The sequence below is a fragment of the Delphinus delphis genome, chromosome 16 (genome assembly GCF_949987515.2).
Source record: "Delphinus delphis chromosome 16, mDelDel1.2, whole genome shotgun sequence".
NCBI lineage: Eukaryota > Metazoa > Chordata > Mammalia > Artiodactyla > Delphinidae > Delphinus > Delphinus delphis.
The window spans coordinates 6,313,955-6,339,089 of NC_082698.1; the positions used below are offsets into that span (position 1 = coordinate 6,313,955).

At 43.1% G+C, this 25,135-nt stretch overlaps 1 protein-coding gene across 1 annotated transcript in view; it reads left to right on the forward strand.

Annotated features, from left to right (window-relative positions):
* Positions 1-17,337, forward strand: part of ADAM12 (ADAM metallopeptidase domain 12) — a 386,817-nt gene extending 369,480 nt beyond the window's left edge. The window contains exons 22-23 of the mRNA XM_060033517.1: positions 12,845-12,963; positions 16,769-17,337. Of these exons, the coding sequence (XP_059889500.1) occupies positions 12,845-12,963; positions 16,769-16,829 (180 nt within the window). The 3' untranslated portion in view covers positions 16,830-17,337. The remainder of the gene's footprint in view (positions 1-12,844; positions 12,964-16,768) is intronic.
* Positions 17,338-25,135: the final 7,798 nt, after the last annotated feature.

The window sequence follows — 25,135 nt, forward strand, 5'->3', positions numbered from 1 at the left end:
TTGATTCTTCCAATCCAAGAACATGGTATATCTCTCCATCTGTTTGTATCCTCTTTAATTTCTTTCATCAGTGTCTTATAGTTTTCTGCATACATGTCTTTTGTCTCCTTAGGTAGGTTTATTCCTAGGTATTTTATTCTTTTTGTTGCAATGGTAAATGGGAGTGTTTTCTTGATTTCACTTTCAGATTTTTCATCATTAGTATATAGGAATGCCAGAGATTTCTGTGCATTAATTTTGTATCCTGCCACTTTACCAAACTCATTGATTAGCTCTAGTAGTTTTCTGATAGCATCTTTAGGATTCTCTATGTATAGTATCATGTCATCTGCAAACAGTGACAGCTTTACTTCTTCTTTTCTGATTTGGATTCCTTTTATTTCCTTTTCTTCTCTGATTTCTGTGGCTAAAACTTCCAAAACTATGTTGAATGAGAGTGGTGAGAGTGGGCAACCTTGTCTTGTTCCTGATCTTAGTGGAAATGCTTTCAGTTTTTCACCATTGAGGACGATGTTGGCTGTGGGTTTGTCATATATGGCCTTTATTATGTTGAGGAGAGTTCCCTCTATGTCTACTTTCTGGAGGGTTTTTATCATAAATGGGTGTTGAATTTTGTCGAAAGCTTTCTCTGCATCTATTGAGATGATCATATGGTTTTTCTCCTTCAATTTGTTAATATGGTTTATCACATTGATTGATTTGCATATATTGAAGAATCCTTGCATTCCTGGGATAAACCCCACTTGATCATGGTGTATGATCCTTTTAATGTGCTGTTGGATTCTGTTTGCTAGTATTTTGTTGAGGATTTTTGCATCTATGTTCATCAGTGATATTGGCCTGTAGCTTTCTTTCTTTGTGACATCCTTGTCTGGTTTTGGTATCAAGGTGATGGTGGCCTCGTAGAAGGAGTTTGTGAGTCTTCCGCCCTCTGCTATATTTTGGAAGAGTTAGAGAAGGATAGGTGTTAGCTCTTCCCTAAATGTTTGATAGAATTTGCCTGTGAAGCCATCTGGTCCTGGGCTTTTGTTTGTTGGAAGATTTTTAATCACAGTTTCAATTTCAGTGCTTGTGATTGGTCTGTTCATATTTTCTATTTCTTCCTGATTCAGTCTTGGCAGGTTGTGCGTTTCTAAGAATTTGTCCATTTCTTCCAGGCTGTCCATTTTATTGGCGTAGAGTTGCTTGTAGTAATCTCTCATGATTTTTTGTACTTCTGCAGTGTCAGTTGTTACTTCTTTTTCATTTCTAATTCTATTGATTTGAGTCTTCTCCCTTTTTTTCTTGATGAGTCTGGCTAATAGTTTATCAATTTTGTTTATCTTCTTAACGAACCAGCTTTTAGTTTTATTGATCTTTGCTATTGTTTCCTTCATTGCTTTTTCATTTATTTCTGATCTGATTATTATGATTTCTTTCCTTCTGGTAACTTTGGGGTTTTTTTGTTCTTCTTTCTCTAATTGCTTTAGGTACAAGGTTAGGTTGTTTATTCGAGATGTTTCCTGTTTCTTAAGGTAGGATTGTATTGCTATAAACTTCCCTCTTAGAACTGCTTTTGGTGCATCCCATAGGTTTTGGGTCGTCATGTCTCCATTGTCATTTGTTTCTTGGTATTTTTTTATTTCCTCTTTGATTTCTTCAGTGACCACTTCGTTATTAAGTAGTGTATTGTTTAGCCTCCATGTGTTTGTATTTTTTACAGATCTTTTCCTGTTATTGATATCTACTCTCATAGTGTTGTGGTCAGAAAAGATACTTGATACAATTTCCATTTTCTTAAATTTACCAAGGCTTGATTTGTGACCCAAAATATGATCCTGGAAAATGTTCCATGAGCATTTGAGAAAAATGTGTATTCTGTTGTTTTTGGATGGAATGGCCTATAAATATCAATTAAGTCCATCTTGTTTAATGTATCATTTAAAGCTTGTGTTTCCTTATTTATTTTCATTTTGGATGATCTGTCCATTGGTGAAAGTGGGGTGTTAAAGTCCCCTACTATGAATGTGTTACTGTCAATTTCCCTTTTATGGCTGTTAGTATTTGCCTTATGTATTGAGGTGCTCCTATGTTGGGTACATAAATATTTACAATTGTTATATCTTCTTCTTGGATCAGTCCCTTGATCATTAGGTAGTGTCCTTCTTTGTCTCTTCTAATAGTCTTTATTTTAAAGTCTATTTTGTCTGATATGAGAATTGCTACTCCAGCTTTCTTTTGGTTTCCATTTTCATGGAATATCTTTTTCCATCCCCTTACTTTCAGTCTGTATGTGTCTCTAGGTGTGAAGTGGGTCTCTTGTAGACAGCATGTATATGGGTCTTGTTTTTGTTTCCATTCAGCCAATCTGTGTCTTTTGGTGGGAGCATTTAGTCCATGTACATTTAAGGTAATTAGCGATATGTATGTTCCTATTCCCATTTTCTTAATTGTTTTGGGTTCGTTATTGTCGGTCTTTTCCTTCACTTGTGTTTCTTGCCTAGAGAAGTTCCTTTAGCATTTGTTGTAAAGCTGGTTTAGTGGTGCTGAACTCTCTCAGCTTTTGCTTGTCTGTAAAGGTTTTAATTTCTCCATCAAATCTGAAGGAGATCCTTGCTGGGTAGAGTAATCTTGGTTGCAGGTTTTTCTCCTTCATCACTTTAAATATGTCTTGCCAGTCCCTTCTGGCTTGCAGAGTTTCTGCTGAAAGATCAGCTGTTAACCTCATGGGGATTCCCTGTGTTATTTGTTGTTTTTCCCTTGCTGCTTTTAATATGTTTTCTTTGTATTTAATTTTTGACAGTTTGATTAATATGTGTCTTGGCGTATTTCTCCTTGGATTTATCCTGTATGGGACTCTCTGTGCTTCCTGGACTTGATTAACTATTTCCTTTCCCATATTAGGGAAGTTTTCAACTATAATCTCTTCAAATATTTTCTCAGTCCCTTTCTTTTTCTCTTCTTCTTCTAGAACCCCCTATAATTCAAATGTTGGTGCGTTTAATGTTGTCCCAGAGGTCTCTGAGACTGTCCTCAGTTTTTTTCATTCTTTTTTCTTTATTCTTCTCTGCAGTAGTTATTTCCACTATTTTATCTTCCAGATCACTTATCCATTCTTCTGCCTCAGTTATTCTGCTATTGATCTCATCTATTTTAATTTCATTTATTGTGTTGTTCATCGTTGTTTGTTTCATCTTTAGTTCTTCTAGGTCCTTGTTAAATGTTTCTTGCATTTTGTCTATTCTATTACAAAGATTTTGGATCATCTTTACTATCATTATTCTGAATTCTTTTTCAGGTAGACTGCCTATTTCCTCTTCATTTGTTAGGCCTGTTGGGTTTTTATCTTGCTCCTTCATCTGCTGTGTGTTTTTCTGTCTTCTCATTTTGCTTATCTTACTGTGTTTGGGGTCTCCTTTTTGCAGGCTGCAGGTTCGTAGTTCCCATTGTTTCTGGTGTCTGTCCCCAGTGGCTAAGGTTGGTTCAGTGGGTTGTGTAGGCTTCCTGGTGGAGGGGACTAGTGCCTGTGTTCTGGTGGATGAGGCTGGATCTTGTCTTTCTGGTGGGCAGGTCCACGTCTGGTGGTGTGTTTTGGGGTGTCTGTGGACTTATTATGATTTTAGGCAGCCTCTCTGCTAATGCGTGGGGTTGTGTTCCTGTCTTGCTAGTTGTTTGGCATAGGGTGTCCAGCACCGTAGCTTGCTGGTCGTTGAGTGAAGCTGGGTGCTGGTGTTGAGATGGAGATCTCTGGGAGATTTTTGCTGTTTGATATTATGTGGAGCTGGGAGGTCTCTTGTGGACCAGTGTCCTGAAGTTGGCTCTCCCACATCAGAGGCACAGCACTGACTCCTGGCTGCAACACCAAGAGCCTTTCATCCACACGGCTCAGAATAAAAGGGAGAAAAAGTAGAAAGAAAGTATTAGTAGAAGTAGAAAGAAGGAAAGAAAGAAAGAAAGAAGGAAGGAAGGAAAGAAAGAAAGAAGGAAAGAAAGGAGGGAGGGAGGAAGGAAGGAAGGAGGGAAGGAAGGAAAAAAAGAAAGAAAGAAGATAAAGTAAAATAAAGATAAAATATAATAAAGTTATTAAAATAAAAAATACTAAGAAAAAATTTTTTTAAAACAGACGGATAGAACCCTAGGACAAATGGTAGACGCAATGCTATACAGACAAAATCTCACATGGAAGCATACACATACACACTCACAAAAAGAGGAAAAGGGGGAAAAAATCATAAATCTGGCTCTGAAAGTCCACCTCCTCAATTTGGGATGATTCCTTGTCTATTCAGGTATTCCACAGATGCAGGGTACATCAGGTTGATTGTGGAGCTTTAATCCGCTGCTTCTGAGGCTGCTGGGAGAGATTTCCGTTTCTCTTCTTTGTTCTCACAGCTCCCAGGGGCTCAGCTTTCGATTTGGCCCCACCTTTGCATGTAGGTCGGCGGAGGGCGTCTGTTCTTCGCTCAGACAGGACAGGGTTAAAGGAGCCGCTGATTCGGGGGCTCTGGCTCACTCAGGCCGGGGGGAGGGAGGGGTGCGGATGAGGGGCGAGCCTGTGGTGGCAGAGGCCAACGTGACGTTGCACTAGCCTGAGGCGCGCCATGCGTTCTCCCAGGGAAGTTGTCCCTGGATCCCAAGACCCTGGCAGTGGCGGGCTGCACAGGCTCCCCAGAAGTGGGGGGCGCACAGTGCCCTGTGCTCAGACACAGACTTCTTGGTGGCGGCAGCAGCAGCCTTAGTGTCTCTTGCCCATCTCTGGGGTCCGTGCTTTTAGCCGCGGCTCGCGCCCGTCTCTGGAGCTCCTTTAAGCAGCGCTCTGAATCCCCTCTCCTCGCGCACCAGGAAACAAAGAGGGAAGAAAAAGTCTCTTGCCTCTTCGGCAGCTCCAGACTTTTCCCCGGACTCCCTCCTGGCCAGCTGTGGCGCACTAGCTCCCTGCAGGCTGTGTTCACGCAGCCAACCCCCGTCCTTTCCCTGCGCTCCGACCGAAGCCCGAGCCTCAGCTCCCAGCCCCGCCTGCCCCGGCGGGTGAGCAGACAAGCCTTTCGGGCTGGTGAGTGCTGGTCGGCACCGATCCTCTGTGCGGGAATCTCTCTGCTTTGCCCTCCGCACCCCTGTTGCTGTGCTCTCCTCCGCGGCCCCGAAGCTCCCCCCTCCGCCACCCGCAGTCTCCGCCCGCGAAGGGGCTTCCTAGTGTGTGGAAACCTTTCCTCCTTTACAGCTCCCTCCCACTGGTGCAGGGCCCATCCCTATCCTTTTGTCTCTGTTTATTCTTTTTTCTTTTGCCCTACCCAGGTACGTGGGGACCTTCTTGCCTTTTGGGAGGTCTGAGGTCTTCTGCCATCGTTCAGTAGGTGTCCTGTAGGAGTTGTTCCACGTGTAGATGTATTTCTGGTGTATCTGTGGGGAGGAAGGTGATCTCCACATCTTGCTCTTCCGCCATCATCCCCTCGTCCAAATTTCATTCTTTTTAATGGCTGAGTAGTATTCCATATTAAATATGTACCACATCTTTATCCATTCATCTGTTGATGGACATTTAGGTTGCTTCCATGTCTTGGCAATTGTAAACAGCACTGCAATGAACATTGGGGTGCATGTATCTTTTTGAACCATGGTTTTCTCAGGATATATGCCCTGGATTAGGATTGCTGGATCATATAGGAGCTCTATTTTTAGTTTTTTAAGGAACCTCCCTACTGTTCTCCATAGTGGCTGTATCAATTTACCTTCCCACCAACAGTGTAAGAGGGTTCCCTTTGCTCTACACCCTCTCCAGCATTTATTGTCTGTAGACTTTTTGATGATGGCCATTCTGACTGGTGTGAGGTGATATCTCATTGTAGTTTTGATTTGCATTTCTCTAATAATTAGTAATGTTGGGCATCTTTTCATGTGCCTCTTGGCCATCTGATTATCTTCTTTGAAGAAATGTCTGTTTAGGTCTTCTGCCCATTTTTTGATTGGGTTGTTTGTTTTTTTGATATTGAGCCACGTGAGCTGTTTGTAAAATTTTGGAGATTAATCCCTTGTTGGTCACATCATTTGCAAATATCTTCTCCCACTCTGTGGGTTGTCTTCTCATTCTGTTTATGGTTTCCTTTGCTATACAAAAGTTTTTGAGTTTAATTAGATCCCATTTGTTTATTTTTGTTTTTATTTCCATCACTCTAGGAGAAGGATCAAAAAAGATCTTGCTGTGATTTATGTCAAAGTGTGTTCTGCCTATCCAGTCTTACATTTAGGTCTTTAATCCATTTTGAGTTTATTTTTGTTTATGCTGTTAGAGAATGTTTTAATTTCATTTTTTTACATGTTGCTGTCCAGTTTTCTCAGCACCATTTACTGAAGAGACTGTCTTTTCTCCGTATAGTCTTTTTTTTTTTTAACATCTTTATTGGGGTATAATTGCTTTACAATGGTGTGCTAGTTTCTGCCCCATAACAAAGTGAATCAGTCATACATAAACATATGTTCCCATTCTCCATATAGTCTTGCCTCCTGTGTCATAGATTAATTGACCATAGGTGCGTGTGTTTCTTTCTGGACTTTTTATCCTGTTCCATTGATCTGTATTTCTGTTTTGTGCCAGTACCATACTGTTTTGATGACTATGACTTTGTAGTATAGTCTGAAGTCAGGGAACCTGATTCCTCCAGCTCTGTTTTTCTTTCTCAAGATTGCTTTGGCTGTACAGGGCCTTTTGTGTCTCCATACAAATTTAAAATTTTCTTGTTCTAGTTCTGTGAAAAATGCTGTTGGTAATTTGATAGGGATTGCATTGAATCTGTAGATTGCCTTGGGTAGTATAGTCATTTTGGCAATATTTATGCTTGCTATCCAAGAACATGATATATCTTTCCATCTGTTTGTGTCATCTTCGATTTCTTTCATCAGCATCATAGTTTTTGGAGTAGTTGCCTCCTTAGGTAGGTTTATTTCTAGATACTTTACTCTTTTTGATGTGATGGTAAATGGGATTGTTTCTTTCTCTTTCTGATCTTTTATTGTTAGTGTATAGAAATGCAACAGATTTCTGTGTATTAATTTTGTATCCTGCAACTTTACCGAATTCATTGATGAGTTCTAGTAGTTTTCTGGTAGCATCTTTAGGATTTTCTATGTATAGTATCATGTCATCTGCAAACAGTGACAGTTTTACTTCTTCTTTGCCAATCTGGATTCCTTTTCTTTCTTTTTCGTCTCTGATTGCCATGGCCAGGACTTCTAAAACTATGTTGAATAAAAGTGAGAGTGGATATCCTTGTCTTGTTCCTGATCTTATAGGAAATGCTTTCAGCTTTCCCCCATTGAGTATTATGCTAGCTGTAGCATATATGACCTTTATTATGTTGAGGTAGGTTCCCTCTACATCCACTTTCTGGAGAGTTTTTATCATAAATCGGTGTTGAATTTTGTCAAAAGATTTTTCTGCATCTATCGAGATGATCATATGGTTTTTATTCTTCAGTTTGTTGACATAGTGTATCACTGATTTGTAGATATTGAAAAATCCTTGCATCCGTGGGATAAATGCCACTTGATTATGGTGTATGATCCTTTTAATGTGTTGTTGGATTCAGTTTGCTAGTATTTTGTTGAGGATTTTTGAGTCTATGTTCATCAATGATATTGGTCTGTAATTTTCTTTTTTTATTGTATCTTTGTCTGGTTTTGGTATCAGGGTGATGGTGGCCTCATAGAATGAGTTTGGAAGTGTTCCTTCCTCTGCAATTTTTTGGAAGAGTTTCAGAAGGATAGGTGTTAACTCTTCTTCAGTGTTTGATAGAATTTGCCTGTGAAGCCATCTGGTCCTGGATTTTTGTTTGTTGAAAGTTTTCTAATCACAGTTTCAATTGCAGTACATGTGATTAGTCTGTTCATATTTTCTGCTTCTCCTGATTCAGTCTTGGGAGATTGTACCTTACTAAGAATTTGTCCATTTCTTCTATTAAATACATTTTATCCAACAATTTTAGAGAGAAGGTAGGTCAAAATAACTCAGCCTGCCATATATCTGGAAATGGATGGTCCACCTCCCAACTTTGGTTAGTTCTAGAATGTCTATATTATTATGGCTAATAACATTTACTTTCTGTTTTGTAGCCATAATTCCCACAATTTTGTTACCCTTAGGTCTACATTGAAGGGATTTAGTGCTTAATCTCCTTGCCACTGAGCCATTCTTTTCCTGGCCGGCTGAAGTTCATTCTATTGGACTTCCAGAATTCCTTCCAGAAGAGCTCTTAGGAGGTATATTCCCTGAATTTTGTATGTTCAAAGACACTTGGCTGTTGCTTTATTTTTTCAATGACAGTTTAGGCATAAAATTAACGGATCACACTTTCTTTCTTTCCCTGAAACTCTTAGATGCATGCTTCCTCTGTCTGCTCTGAAGAAATCAGAAGCTGGCTTCTTTCTTTTTTCCTTGTAAGTGACATGACTCTGTATCCTATTAATTATGTCTTAATTCTGATGAGTCTGATTCATTTCACCCAGGGAAACACTGTACACTTTCAATCCATAGGCTTGACTCTTTCAGAAAAGTTTTTACAAAATAAATCTGGGTATCTCTTCTCTCTTTACTATTTGTTCAGATCCTGTAAGTGACACCATTTATGTATATGTTGTATCACCTTTGTCTGTGGTCTTTGTCATTTACCATTGAACTTCTCCTCATTTCCCTCAAGCTGGTCCCCACAGCGCTGACTGTGTTCAGTACCATCTTGGTCCTTGGTTTGCATTGTTGCTTTATTTTTTCCTTTCCCTTTTCACTTGACTTTTGCCAGCTTCTTTTTCATGTCCTTATGTATACATTTTTGCCAGTGGCTTCTTAGTTTGCCTTTTGTTTATCATGGTTCCTTCCTTCCTTCTTTCAGTAGTTTTGATTAATGTATCTAAATTCCTCTTTAAACAAAGCGAGGTCTTCCTGGAAAAAACAACCAGTTGCAGGACAGTTGGGGGAAAGGCCAGGTCAGAACTCAGGGCCACCTCCAAATTGCCCACCTCATGGGGGGCCATGGGACAGAGAGCTTTGAGGGATAGTGGTGGTTTGGCCTCCCCTGATTTCGGCAGAGACCCTGCCAGGTCCCCTCCCCTGCTCCAGGTGTGCACAGATGGTTGGGCTCATCTGCTGCTCCTTCAGCCCTGACACACATACATCATCTGCTCACTCTGTACTCTCATCCCCGGCAGGCAAGGTGGATGTCTCCCCCTCTGCATTTCACCAGGTTGGCCACGTAGGTGTCCCTTCCGTGGTCTCTCCTCAGCCCAGCCTGCTGGACACTTTGCATCCTTTTCTCATATATTCATGTGGGGCTATACATTTTTCTCAGAGGTGGAGTTTTGCTCCTTCTTGTGCATTTTCTTTACTGTTTTCAGGTGGTTTTAGAAAGAAGAGACCAGGGACATCTTCCAGCTAGGTGTAAAAGTGCTCTTTAAAGGACCTCTGCTTTTTCTGAATAAAGAGTAAAAAGAAGTTGAGGCATTTCCCAGAGAATCAGTTGTCCTTGGTGTTATCGTGAAGTGTGTATTTCTACAGGGCCAGGGATGGGCCAGATGGTGAGTAGTGTTTATGCTGCCCCCCGGGCCTGCACGAGCTCACCAGGGATCTCTGTGGCATCTCTGGCGTTTTCCTGTGATAATACCCAGTCTTCCTGGGGAGATCCCTCTGGACAAGCAGGACGCGCTTATTCTTGCTGATCATGCAGAAGGAGATAACAGCTGAGAATTCTCTGTGATGGTCAAAGCAAGGGGCTATGTTTGGATCTAAAAATTTGTTCTCATCCCTCTAAAAAATTTGAAATATGTGGCTTTTGCTGAAACATGAGCAGAAAATGGAGAAATGAGACAACTCTATTTAATAACAGATCTCGATTTTTCTCCAGTACCTAGAAGTTGAGAAGGCAGAGAAATGGGGGTCTGAACTCATTTCCTTGTTTAAAATGAAAATCAGTCTAAAGAAATGTTTATTGAGTGTGAGCAACTTGGCCTGGAGTCATTCCTCAGCTCCATTTCCATGGCTTTTTGTGGCCAGGCTGGATCGGACGTCATTGGGAAAGCCCAGGTTCAGGTTTTGCAAAGGCAGCTTGAAAAGCAGTGCCTAAAAGGGAGTGTGGAAGTCCCACCCCTTTCTGCAAGGTCAAGGCACATGCAGCTGGTGCTTCTGTGCAAATGTTTCATGGGCTCCATGCCTGGTCCCTGAGGAAGGAGGATACATCATCTTTGACTAACCCCGCTGTTCCATGATGCCAGTTTGTCCCAGTTGGGCCCGGTGGGAAGCTGGCATCTTACCTAGGCAGCTACCTGTTTCATGTTTCCATCAAAACCATGTCATGGGCATGGCAGGAGGGAGGGGGCTTGGTGCCTCTGCTGAGCCCAGGTTTGAATCAGAACTTTCAATCAATATCTCCACTGTTTGGGCTTTTATCACTATGGTGACCATATAATTTGTCCTCTAAACCAGGGCACATGAGAAAGTCTATGATTAATAAATTAAACACAGCCGTAGATTGGGAATGTCTCCAGGCAAAACCAGAATGAATGGCCAACCTATCTCCTGAGGTTCCGTGATAAATCCAAATATATTGTGATACACTGTAACATACATCTCACTTTTTCTCCAGTAGTGTAATAAAAACCTGACATTATCTTTACTACCAAGACTAGATATTTATTCATACTTAGCGGCAAAGCTAGTATCATTCAGTAATGAATTCTTTAATCCTCAGATGTGGGTGCGTGCATTCATCTTTACATCCACGTATTAGCGTGCTCATTATTTTCTACCACCTTATAGGAAATGGAGCTTGGTTTAGTGCCATGGTTTATCACCCAGTGTTTGTTGGGAGGATTATGGTGCTTTTAGATGGTTGAATTCACTCCTTCGATAATAGTAGTTGTGAAGCAGTAGCAGCTAACACGTATTGGTCGCTGTGTGCCAGGCTCTATGCTAAGAGATTAACAGATAATCTCTCCCTGAACCCTCACATCATCTCCTCTCTACAACTTAAAGAAGTTAAATAACTTGTGTGCTCTCAGAGCTTGTAAGCGCAGAGCCTGGTTGGGTGTACAAACAGCCTGACTTCGGTGCTTGTGCTCATTGTATGGTCTGTATTTCCAGTGAACGTTGTGTTCTATTTTACATTCAACAGGCTGTTAATATTTCCATTGATGAGAGCTGATGTAGAAATGGCACTTGTAAGTCTGTTCCTTGTTCGGTGGCTCCTTCCTATCCCAGTTTCCCCATTGTTTCAAGTTGCTGTATTTTCCATACAGCTGTGGTTGACAGACTCCTGTGGTAGCTTCCTTTGCTTTATAAAGCTATGTTAAATTGTGACTATATTGTCGCCTTCTTTTAACTGAGCTCCGATTGCTGCGGAGATATAACTTTAGTGGGATGATTACTATGAGAAATTCAACTCGTATGTGTTTAAATCATCTTGAGTATTCTGGATGTATGGAATACTGAGTTCCATGACAGTGTATGAGGTCATCTGTTTATTAGGATGTCCTGTCTTCCTTGAGTTTCTAGCACCATTTCCTACAGACTTTCTGTATACGTGTGAGTGCTTCTGTGCTCCAAGGACCAGCACAGGTGGTGCCTTGATGCCTATGTTCACCCTGGGCCCAAAAGAGAGTGTTATCAACACTCACTGACTTTCCAACCTGGCTCCAGTGAGCCCCACTCTCACAGTAGCCAAGGAAGGGACCCCAGGAACACAAGTGCCTTTTTTTTTGCGGTGGGGGGGGGGGGGGTTGTGCCGGGTCTTAGTTGCGGCAGGTGTGCTCCTTAGTCGCGCATGAAAGCTCTTAGTTGCAGCATGCATGTGGGATCTAGTTCCCCGACCAGGGATCGAACCTGGGCCCTCTGCATTGGGAGCGCAGAGTCTTAACCACTGCATCACCAGGGAAGTCCCACAAGTGACTTTTAATCATTGTTATCTATATTCTGGGAGCTTCCCATACATTACTTTAGTCCTCACAACAGTGCTATGAGATGGGTCTTGTTTTCTCTCACTTTACAGAGAAGTTGAGGTTCAGAGAAGTCAAGTGACTTACACGAGTCCCAGAGTATTGGTATTTGTACAAAACCCAGAGCAGATACTCCAAGTTCATGCTCTGCCCACCTTCTGCCAACTCCCTCACTGGCCTCTGGTCAATACAGCACCGCCCCCATCAGCTTCCTTACAGAACAATATCTGTCCCTCAAACCACTGTGTCTTGGGTTTTCCTTCTGGGTGTCATTTTCCAAGCCAGTTTGTGACTCTCTGAATGAATTATTAGAAAATATTTTGGTAGCAGAACCTTTGTGTATTTCATGGAGGGATGTTACTGACCCCATACTGATGGGTGAAGGATGGTCACCTTCATTGTCTGGTTCGCCCACAGCTGAACAAGTTCTGTTACAGGATTCTGGCAAATTTGAGGCAATGAATGTGTTCTTTGAAAAGATTTTCACCATCTTCTCATGTTAGGCCTTTATAAATTGAAAAGAAGCCTAAAAGCACAGGAAAGTTTACATCCCCTGGGTAACACTGGCCCAGAAGCACCAGCATCAACTATACTTCCAAGGCCTGGGAACAGCATGGCAGCTGAAGACCCATATTTGAGTGAACTAAATGATGCTATGGTTAAATCTTTAACACAGGTCACCCACCCTCACACACACACACACCACCACACCTGTGCGGTTAGATGATCGTATTCAGAAAGTTTACAGTAAATGAAACTTGGGCTGTGTAGCAACTTAACCACTCTGCTCTCTCTATCCCACTCTCCAGGGGACTCTAACAGCTCCTGAGGTCAGTGTCTTGTCCGAGTTCATGGAGCTGGTGATCAGACATAATCTTGTGGTTTATTGCAGGGAACTCGTAAGCCAAACCCTCCTCAGAAGCCTCTGCCTGCAGATCCTTTAAGCAGGACAACCCGGCTTGCCAGGACCCCGGGACAGCAGGAGTCTGGGCTCCGCCGGGCGCCCATCAGGTTGGTGTTATGCACCCATGTCCCTCTTTTTCTCCCCAAAACTATGTGGGCGCAGCTGCACCGAGCCATGCTTCTCAAGCCACGGGAGGACATGGGGGTGGCGCTGGCGGCTGTGCGTCCTGCACTCCCCACCCCTGGGAACAATATAACACAGACGTGAGGACGAATCTAAAGAATAAGCAGGAAGCAGCTGGGAGCTATAATTGTAGGCATCACATGTCACTCTTAGCAATGATCCCAGCCTACCCGTGAGATCAACTCAAGATCAAGTAGAACAGATCCCTCAGAGCTGTGCCTGTTGATCTGGGCTGCGTCATGTCCCCCAAGGGAGAGAAAGCCAGCAAGTGGTGCGATATTATGAAAGCTGGACACCTACCTCCAGAAATCCCACTTGGACCTTGATGGCCTCTGCCCAACCCCTGGGATCCCGAGACAGGAGGTGAGGTTGGAGGGTCATGGATGAAATAAGGGGAATGTAAGAAGTCAGGCTAAAGAAGCTGCTGGGCAGGGGTAACTGGGAGCTTCCCCCTCAGCCGGCACAAGGAATCGCCTTTGAAGCCTCAGCTGCAGCTGTGGTCATGTCCTACGCCCTCCCCGAGGGGTTGAGGGCACAGCCCTGAATCTGGGCTTGGGCAGCAAGGCTCAACCCAGTGGTGTGCTGGAGCCGACCCACACTGCTTTGCAAGAACTATTAAATTTCTAGGAATTTTGCAAGCTAGGTGTTAAGCCTAGCCCTTCTTCAAAATTATATAAGCTGGCAGTGATACCAGTTACACTGAGAACAAAGGTAAGAAATGCTCAAAGCGCCTCACCTCCATTTTTTTTTTACTATATTTTACAGCAATCCACATTTTTTTAACATCTTTATTGGAGTATAATTGCTTTACAATGGTGTGTTAGTTTCTGCTGTATCACAAAGTAAATCAGCTATACGTATACATATATCCCCCTCCCTCTTGTGTCTCCCTCCCACCCTCCCTATCCCATCCCTCTAGGAAGACCAAGCTGATCTCCCTGTGCTATGCAGCTGCTTCCCACTAGCTATCTGTTTTACATTTGGTAGTGTATATATGTCCATGCCACTCTCTTACTTCATCCCAGCTTACCCTTCCCCCTCCCCGTGTCCTCAAGTCCATTCTCTACATCTGAGTCTTTATTCCTGTCCTGCCCCTAGGTTCATCAGAACCTGATTTTTTTAGATTCCATATATATGTGTTAGCATACAGTATTTGTTTTTCTCTTTCTGACATACCTCACTCTGTAGGACAGACCCTAGGTCCATCCACCTCACTACAAATAACTCAATTTCGTTTCCTTTTATGGCTGAGTAATATTCCATTGTATGTATGTGCCACATCTTCTTTATCCATTCATCCGATGATGGACACTTAGGCTGCTTCCATGTCTTGGCTATTGTAAATTGTGCTGCAGTGAACACTGTGGTACATGACTCTTTTTGAATTATGGTTTTCTCAGGGTGTATGCCCAGTAGTGGGATGGCTGGGTCATAGGGTAGTTCCCGCAACCCGCATTCTCGAGATGACTGTATCTGTCATTCCTGTGTGATGGAAATGCCACGCCGTGGTGGCCGCTGCACATCTCTTCCATGTTCAGTCACAGCAGGTTGGGAGCATGAGTATTTATACCGTGGAAATCAGCAAATGCTATGGTTAAATCTTTACCTTCCCCCCAGTGGTGGGTAGTTAAACATTTACCAGCACACAGATGGGTTAAACCCTCGGCCAAAACATCTACCCCCTGAGCAGGCAGCTTGCTTTGTGAGCTGCAAAGAACCAAAGGTAGGTGGTGGCCAGGCCCTGGGTTCAGTAATTCAGCATCTCTGAAGGGAAATGCTACACGCTCATGATTTCATTACAGCTCTTAGGAAAAATGTTTGGCCCACGAAAGAGATAGCTGCCTAATATAGCTCAGATAAAGCCGGTCAAAGGGTCAGGACAGTGGTTTAATTCCCGACTACACAAGTACAGAAAAACTCCAGAGCATCCTAATTATTTCACTGTGGTTTGTCCACTACTTTTCTTGTTCAAAAGGAAAAAAACACCACTTTACATGGACATGAAGAGGGGAAGGGCCTCTCTTTTTAAATTTATTTTATTGAAGTATAGTTGATTTAGTGTTAATTTCTGCTTACAGCAAAATGATTGTTATACATATATTCTTTTTCATATTCTTTCCATTGTGGTTTCTCATAGGATATTGAATATAGTTCCCTGTGCTCTACAGTAGGACCTCGTTGTTTATCCATTCTACATATAATAGGTTGCATCTGCTAACCCCAAACTCCCACTTCTCTCCCCCACCCTCTGTCCCCCTTGGAAACCACAAGTCTGTTCTCTAGGTCTGTGAGTCTTTTTGTTTTAGTAGATAAGTTCATTTGTGTCATATTTTAGATTCCACACGTGAGTGATAGCAGATGATATTTGTCTTTGGCTTACTTCGCTTAGTACGATAATCTGTAGGTCCATCCATGCAGCTGCAAATGGCATTAGTTCATACTTTTTTTATGGCTGAGTAGTATTCCATTGTGTATATACCACATCTTCTTTATCCATTTCTATGTCGACGGACGTGGAGGTTTGCTTCCAGGTCTGGGCTGTTGTGAATAGTGCTGTAGTGAACACTGGGGTGCATGTCTTTTCGAATTATGGTTTTCTCCAGATAGATATATGCCCAGGAGTGGGACTGCAGGATCACACGGCAACTCTGTTTTTAGTTTTGTAACATAGTGGCTGCACCAGTTTACACTCCTACCAGCAGTGCAGGAGGGCTCCCTTTTCTCCACACCCTCTCCAGCATTTATTGTTTGTAGAGTTTTTTGGTGATGACCATTCTGACTCGTGTGAGGTGATACCTCATGGTAGTTTTGATTTACATTTCTCCGATAATTAGTGATGTTGAGCATCTTGTCATGTGCTTTTTGGCCATCTGTGTGTCGTCTTTGGAGAAATGTCTGTTTAGATCCTCTGGGGAAGGCTCTCTTTTTAAATGACCTCAAGCAGCGGCCAGTTGCTGACATCAGTGCAAGCTGGCTTTGGTCTCCTCCTGGAAGGAGAACCCTCTGTATGTTCATTTCCGAGGGATCCCACATGCCCAGCTTTGCTCTGGAGCTGCACTAATACAGTAGCCGCTGGGCACACTGTGGCTGGTGGGAGATAAGATATGCTGGCAATGCAAATACACACTGGATTTTATTTATTTATTTTTTTTGGCCATACCTCGTGGCATGCGGGATCTTAGTTCCCCAACCAGGGATCAACCCCGTGCCCACTGTAGTGGAAGCATGGAGTCCTAACCACTGGACCACCAGGAAGTTCCCCACAGTGGATTATCATCAATAATTCTGTATGTTGGTGACACATTGAAATACTATTACTCTGGATAGAGGGGGTTAAGTGAAACATAACTAAAGTTAGTTTTATCTATTTTTACTTAAGACTGTTACAAAATTTAAAGCTACACGTGAGGCTCACCTCTGTGGCTTGCACCATTTTTCTGTTGAATGGCACTCTTCTCCTGTGGACGGACGGGAGCAGTAGCTTTGGAAAGGGTCCTAAACGGCTGAAGAAGGCTGCAGCCCTCAGCGAGGTCCCTTCTGGGATCTGCAATTCCTGCTGAAAGCAAGAGGGGTCTCCAGCCCCCAGGGCAGGGGGTGGGGTCCGATCCTGGAAGCGCGTCACAGTACAAGAAAAGGCATCTCCAACCCGGGCGTCTGTGTCTGCAGAAATCGCTGGCAGGGCCTCTAACTATAGTTTTGTTTTCTACTCTCTGGTTGCTCTTCCTGCAGACCTGCTTCCAAACAGCCCCATCAAGTGCCCAGAGCCACCCACATCGCCTATGCAAAGTGAGAAGCAAGCCAACAGCGTTGTTCAACAGTGAAGACAGAAGTTTGCACTATCCATCTCTCAACTCCAGTTGGAGTTACTTTTTGTACCAACTTTTAGAATTTTTTTAATGTTTCAAACACCGTGATTTGAAGAACTTTGAGCTACTGCCGTCGGTGCTGTGCTGTGCTATGGTGCTGTGTATACTTTTACTTGCTCAGGTACTTGTAAATTATTAATTTATGCAGAATGCTTGCTACAGCGCAGTGCGCTGTAGTGGGCGTTTTTTTTGTGTGTGTTTTTTAAAACCATCACTGAGTTTTCCATGGAAGGAAGGCTTTTTGTGCTTTGAATAGTTTAGTGAACTTGAAATATCGTGCTTTATGGGACTCTGGACAGGATGTTTACTCTTTGAAGGAGGCTGTATTGGACAGCAACTCCCCAGCTACCCGTGGCTGTGGTTATGGTACCAGACACAGCTCAAGAGACCCCAGGTAGAGCCTCGAGTGATTTTCTGGAACCCCTGCTCTCAGGCCAGAGCCTGGCTTCTGGTCCAGCCTATGCTTGGTTTGCGGGGATAACCTGGGCCCTGTCACAGCTGATAGGTTGGCCCACCAGGGTTATTATCCCTTGAAGCTCTAGGGTAACAGGGAAGGACCTGGCTTCTGGCCAGGAAGCTTTGGAGAGAACCTGGGTTGCGGAAAGGAATTTTAAGGTGTGGCCGCACCAGTATAGAGACTGGAACACGAGGCCAGCCAGAAACTTGACCTTGAGCTCACCAGCCCTGAGAGCATTTGGAGAACAGGCAGGGAAGTTTGCTTTATAGAAACACCAAGAACTTCTTTCCCTGGCTGCCCTTTAAGGAGTGCTGGCGTCAGCACCTTATTTAGATTGGGAAAGGTGGTGCTTCTACAAGACAGCTACTGCCCAGGCACTGCAAACCTCCATCTCCCTGTACTGTTTGGAGCTACACAAATTAGCACCTTGTGTTCTCGACTATAATACAATGACTCTGTGTTCCGACAGATCGATGAGGCTTTCCGTGGAGCACAACTATTTTCAGATGTGAACCAGTAACCAGATCTAGTGAATCAATTCTGTAGATAAAACTCTTCTTTTACCGCAAGGTTCAACTTATTAAAAATTAGGCAGAATCCCTAGGCTTGCAAAAACTGCAACCAAATGGAATGCTCTGCTCATCGGGACAGGTTAGGGTCTGCCATCCTTGTTAGTACATGTTGAACGAAGAACCCTAAGTTACTATTCAGTTCTCTTTGGGGCATCTTATTTTCCCAGCTTGGCTGAGGAAATCTTTAAAAGATGTTTTTGGCACAGAGTCGGAATCTATTTCTTAAGCTCTTACAACTTACCTGTTGAGCGTCACAGAAATGGGATAAGGAAATCAAAGTCCTGATCAATACTCACGAAGTGCAGTCTTGGGCAGCAGCCTCAGCAGCCTTTCACTCTTCAGATGTCTGACTGGGGAGCCATTTCCAAAAGGAGATCTTGAAGATGCTTGTACCTAAGGGCATGAAAATTACAAAATGACTCAGACAAGGTAAAGTGCGATTATGCCTCTGTCTACCTTCTAGTGGGGTCACGTGCGACTGGTTTTCACATTAGAAGGCAACCGACAGCAGTTCCATAATCCACTCTGTTTTATGAGAGGGACTTCATCTGGGGTCATTTCAATGGTTTTTCTACGCCTTGAAGCAGAAAGACAAAACGTACCAAGAATCTTGGTTTGCCTTCCAGAAACAAGAGTGCATTTAACTTTCCCGTGTTCCCACTGTATCCAGGCAACACAGTATTCACGATCGTGGATAAACTCAATAAAATCCATGTCACACACACACACACACACACACACACACACAAAAGGGAACTCGGCTCTAATACATTCCAACTCTTATAGCATGCAACTGTTCATTATACATTTATTAATTTCTTAAAACTATAAAGCCATGTTAGAAACTATTACTGCTGAGGAGTACATACAGAATTACTATAACTGGTATTATAGTTGGTAACTATACTAAGGCCAAAACATATGCTGTTGAAAAGTTTACAGAATTTTTCTGGCGCATCATGTGGGTATTGTCTTCGTAGGCGCCCAAATCCTTGCATCTGGCATTGTAGCCCCTTCTGCTAGTGCAAGGAAGAGGATGTGAACTTTTTTTGTCTGTCCTTAATTATAATTCCTATGCTTCTATTTCAGAGAACCAGGAATAGTTTGATATTAAAGGAGATTAATGCTGTGATCTTACATCTCATCATCAATGGCCGCTTAGGGGCCACGGCTGATGACACATTCTTCTCTCTCCACAGTACTAAGTGCTTCTCCAGAGCCACGCAATTTATTTCTGGAAAAGAACATAGTTAAACCTAATATCCCCTTACAATACACAGATAATATTATTAGAGGAACAATACTTCCAAATGCAATATTTATCAAATGAAGCATATTAAACAATAACTTTCATTTTAATATAACAGGAAAGTAACTAATAACCAGGTTGTTTCGGGGGGGGAGCTATTCCTCCCCCTTTTTATATCCTCATAGATGATAGAAACAAAAGTTAATGCTTATATTTCAATGGCAGTCTATTTTTAATATTTTTTTAATTGTATAGGCATGAATAATAGAGTTGACGGGGGCTTAGAAGGCCCTCGCTGAGAAAGTCAGCATGCCTCGACACAGAGCAGGCCCTAAGGGTAGTCACTTTCCTTCCTCCATCTTCTGAGAGTTGTAGGTTATATGACCCCACTTTACTGGGAAGTAGATGGCTCATCTTCCAGGCATCCTACTGAAAAATTTATCGCCTGAAATTTTGTGTAACAGTTTGTTTTCCTGACACATGGAATCAGATGTGTAGCAACCAAGAGAAACAATACATAACATTTTCCATTGTCAAAATATGCATAGAGATTACGCTTCCCAGTGTGGATTTTTCCAGCTTACACATGTGGGATGACATCACAAAAAACCACAAGAGCAGCAAATTAAACTACGTGAGAATAAATACTCCTGACTAGTCTCAAAGGGGACATTTTTATGCCTTCTTAACTTTATTAGGAATTCTCAGCCTGAAACCGGAGTCCATTGTTCCGGCAAATCAGTACAACACATCCGTGTAACCCCTAAGAGAAGAGCAGCTCCAGCTCTGCCCTGGGGCAGACCGTGCTTAGGAGCCTGTGATCTCCATGGTGCTAAACAGAGCCTGGTGCTGGCCCGGCGGGAATTCTCAAGCATCTCCCTGCCATCTCTCCACTGCTGTTTACAAAGCACTCTGAGCCATTGAGACCCCGACACCCAAGAGGGCACGATGCCTGGGCAGCAACCTGACCCTTCGCAGGCTTTCAGCAGGAGGCTTATTTCGCTTAAAACGTGGGCTCTGGAGGGCGCCCCAGGTGTTCCCTAGCAGGACGCCTAGGGCTGACTCGGTCTGGAGATCCTTCCTGTTATCAAACTGACCCCAACCAGACACAAGTAACCCAGATAAACGTTACACCCGGAAGTCTGCCGGTGCCGATGCTGACCCCCGGGGGTGACTCAGGCTGTGCGTCCCCCGCACGATGGCTGGCTGCCAGCTGCCATCTCTTCTCCTTCCCACAACTCACGAGCAGGCCATGAACGCATCTGGGACACAGGCAGCCTAGGCTAACACGTCTCTTGGTCACTTCTTATCACCCAGACACAAGTTCCTTCCCCAGGCCCAACCCAGCACCGAGGCCTCTCCCATCTCTGACAGATCTCGGCGTTTTTAGCTACTTCAGGTCAGCCAAAGTGGTAGCTGCCCCACAAGTCCACCCATCGGACACCCAAAGCCCAGCCTCCTCCAGCACCGCAGCTTGGAGCAGCGCTGCCAGCTCCCCCACCAGCCTGGAATCCAGCAGCGTCCCTCCCCCAGGAGGGACGCTAAAGACTTCTCTCTATTAGAAGGGGGAGTTGGCCATAGAAAATCAGTTCACCTCCAATTACAAAATTCTCTCGACTCACTCTACAGTTCCCACTGACATCTCTTTCTTTTAAACCTATTTGAAAACTCTGATAGTCATACCAGTAACAACAAGCTAAGGAAGATTCGTGAGCCCCAGGCTGAGAACCATTTCTGTGCAGTGATGCTTCCAGAAGCCACTTAGCTGCACATGAATAAACTGTTTCCCTGCCTGTCTTAAAGAAAACCCCCCCTTTACTTTTGGGACAGCAGTGGTGGCTTAGAATCCAGCCATTAAGAAGAGCCTGTTCTATACGAGAAAAATTAGGAGAAGAAACACTGCATATAAAATTGTCATAATATTCAATAGTGGATTGTGACAGCCAGAAGATTTAACACACAGTTAAAGGAATTCTCAATGTGATTTGGCCCTTCCAGGTTCAGTCCTCTGTAACCAACCCTGATGTTTCCATATCATCCCCAAAACACATGTCCTGTATTCTCCCTGTGATTCTCCTTCCATAAGATAATTTTTTAGTTCTCAACTTAGCACACTGTAAATCCAGAATAAAAGGATAAATCTCATGTGATCATTTTAGTTTTACAAAGAAGTGGAATGATGTCTATGTTCATGGCCCATATAAGCAAGTACTTAAGTAGGAAGGACAGTGATAGAAAAAATATATCAAACTAGAAAGAGAAAACCCTCGAAGAGTCCAAGCAGGACAAGTAGCATCAGAGCTCACTGCGCTCTTGTACCGTCTGTCCGGTCAAGCGGGGAGGTTTTAAGGGAGGTGCATTGTTTGAATGTGTGTGGCACATAAGTATAACTCTGTAAAACTTGGCTACAGGCTATGCAGCACAGTACAAAGTTACAGCTACTAAACCAGTACATTCATTTTTATAGTGCTTCATCCATTTATCATGCTTTGGTTTGCTAATTTTTTTCACATACCTTTTTATGTTACAGTCTGTTACCTTTGTACACATTTCTCATATTGGGGGTCTACAGGTAACACAACCTGCTTTTCCATAGAAAAAAAGTCAATGTTACGCATATTATATCCAATAAATGGTATACAGGTTAACATAAAGACGTGTCTCATTCATGACTGAGCATGTTACCAAAATGGGGGAGGGGGAACTCTCATGTAGAAAAATGTATCTGTATTCTCATTCATTTATAGATGCATAAGAAACTAAGAAGGATGGTGAGCTGGAGGGTCGGGGGATGCATGCTGCAGTCCACGTGAGCCAGTCAGGTGATGGGACAAGGATGGAGGAAGTTGCCTTTATGCCTTTTCACACACACTGTGGGGCGGGGGGTGGGTGGGGAACCTAATACTTTTTTGAATGATGTGATACATAAAAACTCACCTTATTTATGGAAGAGAGAAACTCAAGAAGAAAGCAAGCAGGGTTAGAAACATTTACATCAGGCACATCCAGAATAAAAATCTAATTGCAATGGGAATGCATTACAAATTTTCTTTTAACTAGCATCCAATTTCATAAAGAACTGCAGTGAATACCGAGAAAAATAGATTTACAGAATGGTAACAAGTGTCCTTATTCTTACCACCCTCTACCCATGACAAACCAAGCAGGCAAAAAATAAGTACGTAGAAGACCTCATAGTTAATAACGTAGCTCAGTTGATTTTATATATATATATATTTTATATATATATATATATATAAAATATATATATATATAAAATGTACTAAATGTACTATATAAAATATATGTACTATATAAAATATAGTACTATATAAATATAGTATAGTATAGTACTATAGTACTATATATAGTACTATAGTACTATATATAGTACTATAGTACTATATAAATGTACTATATAAAATATATATATATATATAAAATGTACTAAAAGTAGAAAAACAATCTATGCCCTAGAAATGCAATGACTCTTGAGTCAAAGCTGAATAGCAGATTATCTAGCAAATGGCAAATGAAACCACTTGTGATAACACACTACAGCCATGTTTCTCAGACTCCTTGAATTAGAAGCACTCACCTGGGATGCTGTGACAGTCCATTGCTCGTGCCCTTTCCCGCGAGATTCCAATCCAGAGGGAATTCCAATTCAGACGTAAAAAGTATAAATTACTTGGGAAAAATGAAGCTAATAAAAGCATGGGTTGCTTCCTTGGGAAAATTAAAAACACAAGATAAACCACCATCTAATCTTATTAAGGAAAAAGGTTAAAAAGCAAACACACATAGCGCCTGAGCGTATAGAACTCAGCAGCCACTGTAACCCGATGCGATCACCTCAGGAATATAAGGATGGTTCGATATTTAAAAATCGAGTAGTCCAAGTCAGCAAATTAATAGCTTGTAGGGAAATAGGCCATATTATGATAACCAGAGATGCTACAAAAGACATTTGATAAAATTCAATATCCATTCCTGAATTTTAAAAAGTCCGAATATAGATACATAGGTAGAAAGGTAGGTAGATAGATAAAAATTTAAAGTCTGAATAAAATAAGACTGGAAACCAAAGGACTTGAGAGGTGCTGCAGTGGAAAATTAAATTCACAGATACAAGCTAGGACCTTACAAGCAGTCATTTCTGGCTAAGTTACACTGAGATGACAAGCCACTCTTAGATTTCAGTGACTTAGGACATGAAAGGGCTATTTCTCACTCACATGTCATGTCCATTCTGGATGAGCTCTTGCTCTTGTCTCAGGACCCTGGGCTGATGGACCAGCCACCATCTGAATCACGGCTCTCTTGTGGCAGAGGCAAGAGGGACCTGGGGATTCTTAAAGCTTCCTCTCGGAGGGACAGGAGCCACTTCCACTCACATTTCATTGACCAAAGTCAGCCCCGTTATATGGCCAAGGTTGACCTCCACAAGAAGGGGTGTGCCCTCTTCCCGTAGGTCATGAATAGTATATACAACAGACCAAGGAATGAAGTTGAGGTGAATGTCAGCATTGATCATGGTGGGGAGAAAAGGAGCCTTGGAACGTCGTGACGATGCTCTGATTTTTTAGAGATTTTTTTTTTTCTTTGTGGTACGCGGGCCTCTCACTGTTGTGGCCTCTCCCGTTGTGGAGCACAGGCTCCGGACGTGCAGGCTCAGCGGCCATGGCTCACGGGCCCAGCCGCTCCGCGGCATGTGGGATCTTCCCAGACCAGGGCACGACCCCATGTCCCCTGCATCGGCAGGCGGACTCTCAACCACTGCGCCACCAGGGAAGCCCTAGAGAGATTTTTAAAATCTATTCCAACAAATCTAAAGGAATAAGCATTTGTACGAAAGGTAAAACACTAGTGAAATATCTAAGGAGAGGACTGCGTAAGATCCACAGATCCAGTTCCTAAGGTGGACAGTCTAAGCTGTATGGAATAAAGCTGAGAACTGCCAACATCAAAAAACTGATGGTGTGTTTCTTCTCTGTGCCCTTCCCCCAGAGCTCTGGCACTTAAATAACCTTTTAATTGCTCTTTCCCTGCAGAGAAAATTCCAGTCCCGTGCAGACCTCTGTAGCTGGTCTTCTCCTGGGGTCAAGCTAACCAGCTTGTCTCTGGAGACGCGAAATGCATGCGGTCGGCTCGCTCCCCTCTTTGCTGATTTTTAAGTGTGTCTGCCAAACTAAAGCTCGAACACGTTTGTGTCTGAGCTCCCAACCAGCAGACCTGTTCAGTCCTACTTGTCTTAGAACTGAGTGATCAGCATCAAAACCCTTTCTGCTCCGAGGACTCGATGTAATAATATACTCCTCCTTTGGCAAAGTTGTCAACAGGCCAGCAGGCCGGCTCTTTCATTGTCCGGGCCTGAGTGTACGCAAACACATCCTCAGACAGGTCTGTTCTAAAAGGACTGCTCTAATGGAGCAGAATTGGAGTCTTGAAATATGCATCTTGTGCTTTGATGTGAGGCCAACGGCTGAGTGGAAAACTCTTCACGTGGCCTCCTGGGCTTTCAGGAGGAGCGTCTCTCAGGAGGGCGCACCAGCCTGACCACACGGCCTGGAAGGCCTTTGGTTGGGAAGGAAGGACATAATTAAAAACACATGGGAGAAGGAATTTCCATCGGGTCCTGGAGTGGCTCGGAGGACAGCTTGGAGGGCAGGAGCGGGAAGTGGGAGGCCCGTGTATGTTTGTGCAGCTCCGGGACATAAATATTTTGCTTCACGTCTAACTCCAAAAGGCCCGAGCACAAGAAAATATCCCCGTTCTACAGACGCCCGATGACGACACCACCACCACGCGTACTTAGGTCAAAAGATGTATTTCAAAGTGAGAACAGTCGTATGTTACAAAAGTACTGTGAATCTTCACCAAATAATTAATCAAACGTATAGCCCTCAAAGATGCAGAATTTCAGCTGTCTAGTTCAAGTCCCGTTCTGCT